At 35.6% G+C, this 4776-nt stretch overlaps 1 protein-coding gene across 1 annotated transcript; it reads left to right on the top strand.

Moving 5' to 3' along the window:
- Window positions 1–2543: 2543 nt before the first annotated feature.
- LOC311607380 (olfactory receptor 5D13-like) lies at window positions 2544–4776 on the top strand (the record flags this gene model as incomplete). The annotated part of the gene is made up of 2 exons (XM_084799031.1): window positions 2544–2620; window positions 3846–4776. The coding sequence occupies 2 exons, from the start codon at window positions 2544–2546 to the stop codon at window positions 4774–4776; spliced, it is 1008 nt and encodes a 335-aa protein (XP_084655157.1).

Raw genomic sequence — 4776 nt, 5'->3', positions numbered from 1 at the left:
CCCTGTATATTTCTTCATTTATATTCATTATAATCATCTGTGTACATTATATCCATATAAAAATATGTATTCATTGTGATTTCAGAATACAATTGATAGTGTGAAGCCCCAGAGCTTTAGAGACGTAACATACAATCAGATGGGATGATGTTACTTATAATTGTTCAAAATTTTCCCTGAGGTAATTTTTTCTGTGAAAATCCCTAGTGTCCTGGTCCCCAATGCTTCAAGGACATATATTTATGTTAAATTAGCCAGCAGTATTTAACTTTTAAATGTAATGTTTTGTCTTGAAATTTGAATTCCTCTGAGAGTAAACTGCATTTAAAACACTCACTAAATATTTTGATGATGAAAATTCTTCCAGGACTAATTCTATTTATTATCTAGTAAGCAAGAAGATTTTGTAGCTCACTAATCCTAACAGAATTATTAAGTAAATGCATCACCCAGGGCCTTCTGTATTTAGGTGAGTGGAATCAATTCTGTTATTTCATTTGGATGGGCAAATAAGGACTTCAGTATTCTTTACAAGGAGAAAACAGGCTTGTAGATCCCAACTACTTTAAATCCAGTTCTCTTCATGAAAGGTGAATCCTTACCACTATAGGATGATTCCCTCATGGCTTTCTAGGGGATATTTTCTGTGCACCAATCAAAAAAATATTAGCAAAACCCATATAATTCAAGATATCATTGCAGGTAACTGAGACCAACAGTGTTCTTTGAAAATTATATTTTCAAGTATTGAATGCTAGCATAGTCTGATATTCTCAGAAACTGGAAGGTTGAGGGTGGAAAATAAGGATTATAAATCCATTCTTAATTGAGTCCTAGGTTTAGTGCCAGGTGTGGTTATATAATTAATTGAAGGTCATGTTGATCTACATACAATCTGTATTCAGAAAGAATAAAAGATACAAAAATCAATAATTTGTGGGACTGGAGAGATAATGTCTGTTTTGTTGACTATATATGAAGAGCATAAATACATTGGGCAATACCTTCCTCAGAAAGTGGTTCAATAATGCAAGAGGATATTGAGATGCAAGAGAAAACTAAACACTTTCAGTTAAATGTGTTAATTATAACAGATATACAAATAGTCAAGGAATTAAAAAGATTGTGTAGAGCATGGTGCTTTTAAGAATCACAATAATGTAGCTTTCATGATTTATTCCTAAAGCATTTGGAATCTGTAAAGTCAGGCTAACGTGCATATGCACATTACCCTCAAAATATCACATGAACTATTTTTACTGGTTAAAGTTGTTCTTTGACAGTACCATACATGTACGGTGCATTCTGATTATTCTTATCACTCATCCTTTCTGACCACAGTTTCATCTCTGTCATCTAACCTTTTTGCACAAGTTTCTGCTTGACGTTCCAAGATTTTTAAATTTTTTTGTATGTTTTTTTTCCTTCCTATATTATTTCACTCTTTTTTCTTCCTGAAAAAGATTTATTTATTTATTATGTATACAGTGTTTACCCAAATGTCCACTTGCATTTCAGAAGGGGACACCAGCTCTTATTACAGATGGTTGTGAGCTACCATGTGGTTGCTGGGAATTGAACTCAGGATCTTTGAAAAGCAGACAGTGCTCTTAACCTCTGAGCCATCTCTCCAGTCCCTTAAGTCATTACTTATGTCCATGAATTTGTAACAATGAACCCGGTCCTGAAGCTATTTTTTGGTATGAAACTGAGCAAGTGATTACTTTTGCTCAAGAATCTAGCAGCAGCTTATAATTCTGCAAGGAGTTGAGCTCTATGAACCATTATCTTGTCTATGAGTACTAACAGCACAGGACTTTACACAACCAGCATAAACAACTGTGTGCTCTCCATAGCTGTGCCATGCCCAGGTAAGTTGCTTTTTACCTAGTAGTGTGGCTCTTACAGTCTTTCAATTTTTTCTTTCATAAGGTTTCCTTATCCTTCTAGGATGTGCTATCAATATTATGTTCAGGGCTCAGCAGTCATCAGTCCACTTTTTTAGAATCTTGAGAAGCCATATACATTTTTACTTTTATTAATGATGAGAGTAGCATTTGATGGAATGTTGTAAGTAGTACTGGTGTGCCTATAAAATGAGGCAAGAATGTAGGGCCAGTGTTGAGAATAGATAACTGTTGCAGACAACTGTTCACGAATTGCTTGTGTTCTTTTCCAATATTGTTTCTCTAAGTCTGAGGCCTTTGTTATTCTGTGAAAGGATAATGTAGGAGATCCAACAGAAAATGTTATGTTCTTTGACTTAGTGTCCAAATAATATCCTCGGCATCTACCCCATGGTTGGTGAGAAAACTTTTTTCTATTTTATTCCTCAGTGTGTAAACATGTGGATATGATTACACAGATGTAGATGTATACTACCTAAACTGTGCACATCTTGTGTATCATACTGTATTTTACACACTTTAAGTTCCTAAAAAATTCACATTAAGATTTATTTTATTTTTTAATATTGAATTTTATTTCATACATATTTATACTTGTGTCTTCATGAATGTATGTCACAAGTGAGGGTGATATGGATGGCAGAGGAGGCTGCCTTCTCATTTGGAGCTGAAGCAATGGGAAATTCGGAACTTCCAATCATAGGTGCTGAGAAGTGAGATTGGGTGCTCTAAAAAGAAGACAGAGTTTTAACCACTTAGGTATTTCTCCAGACCCATTTCATTTTAAAATTTCATGTAAGTAAATCATCTTTTTTTTCAAGATGTATTTATTTATTATGTATACAGTGCCCTGCCTGCATGCACACCTGTGAGCCAGAAGAGGGCATTAGATCTGGTTATAGATGGTTGTGAGCCATCATGTGGTTACAGGGAATCGAACACAAGGCCTCTGGAAAAGGAGTGTACTTAGCCTCTGAGCCATCTCTCCACCCCTACTAAATCATATTTTTACTTTTGAAGAAATGACATATTACACTTAGAAGTACCAAGCATCATTTTTAGGAGTTCTCTGTTTTGACAATTATCTGGTCCAATACTTTAAACATTTTTCAAATACTAAAATGTTTTTTGGTCTTTTTAAATTTTATCTCTGTTATTTATATCCTAAGTATGTTGTAATTAAAGTGGAAAGCTTTACATTTACTATTGATTTTAAACTTTCTGCACTGCAAGCCAAAATACACTTTCTCTGATCACATTATCATGAATAGCATAACATTCATCAGAGAACAAACTCTTAACAATCAAATCAGTTTAAAGCTTATAAAATATTTTAGACATTGTAACAATGTAAATTTATAAAAAGTTTTGTGATTATGCTACTTAAGGGTGAAAAACATTTATAAGGTAAGTAAATAGAAACAGTGAAGCCAAATTACTACTTTTTGTGACACCTTCTCCTGTAGTACAGTCTGGATACCGACTTGTGATTCTAACTACAAGGGTAAAACTTCCATGTTTTACTTTAAGTTTTGATTAATGGGGATGGCATAAAAGTACAAAAGATACAGAAAATGTCAATATTTATTTATTACAGAATAACAGCTTATATACTTTCAAAGTTATGCTTATGGTCAGAGAGGCAATTTTCAGGACTCCACCTGTCTATAGTTTGAGTGTCCCCTTTCATTTGAAATATGCCTTGATGAATTATGAATTCTGTATTTTTGCCTTATTTATCTTTTCAAACTTTATGGAATATTATATTTATACACACACACACTCTCACATACACATATAATGTTGAAAAAGGAATCTGTTTTTTTAGTCTTATTTTATAGTACCCATTAAAATGTAAAATATTTATTTCTTACTATACTCTACTATAGATATTATTTGTGAATTTGACTGATCAGATCCCACTTTCTTTCTCCATAGCATTAAAGAAAACCAGACTTCTGCAGTGACCTTCATCCTCGTGGGCTTCTCAGAATACCCACACCTCCAGATGCCCCTCTTCTTCCTGTTCCTCACCACATACACAGTCACTGTGCTTGGGAACCTGGGCATGATTGCCATCATCAGGCTCAACCCCAAGCTCCACACTCCCATGTACTTTTTTCTTAGTCACCTCTCCTTTGTGGATTTCTGTTACTCCACTGTTGTGACACCAAAGCTCTTAGAAAACTTGATTGTGGAAGACAGAAGAATCTCCTTCACAGGCTGTATCATGCAGTTCTTTTTCATATGCGTATTTGTGGGGACAGAAACCTTCATGTTGGCAGTGATGGCCTATGACAGGTTTGTGGCAGTATGCAACCCTCTCCTCTACACAGTAGCAATGTCTCAGAAGCTCTGTTGGTCTCTTGTAGCTGCATCATACTCATGGGCTGTAATCTGTTCTTATGTATTAGTCCACTTTATGTTGACGTTGTTCTTCTGTGGGACCAAGTTCATAAACAACTTTGTGTGTGAGCACGATGCCATTGTTGCAGTATCCTGCTCTGACCCCTACATTAGTCAGAAGGTCATCTTCATTGTTGCTACTTTCAATGAACTAAGCAGTCTGATGATCATTCTCACTTCTTATGTTTTCATTGTCGTCACTGTCATGAAAATGCCTGCCACTGGGGGACGCTACAAAGTCTTCTCCACCTGTGCCTCCCATCTCACTACCATCACCATATTCCATAGCATTATCATTTGTCTCTACTGTGTTCCCACCACCAAAAGTTCTTGGCTTCTTGTCAAGGTGGCCTCGGTCTTCTATGCAGTCTTCATACCCATGCTGAACCCCATGATATACAGCCTCAGGAACAAGGATGTGAAAGATGCAGTTAGGAAGCTACTAAGCTCTCATCTCTCATAG

Source organism: Acomys minous (genome assembly GCF_964271855.1).
Source record: "Acomys minous genome assembly, chromosome: 10".
Lineage (NCBI taxonomy): Eukaryota > Metazoa > Chordata > Mammalia > Rodentia > Muridae > Acomys > Acomys minous.
Note: the sequence above shows the minus strand (reverse complement) of the source record. Positions and strands in the feature narration are given on the sequence as shown.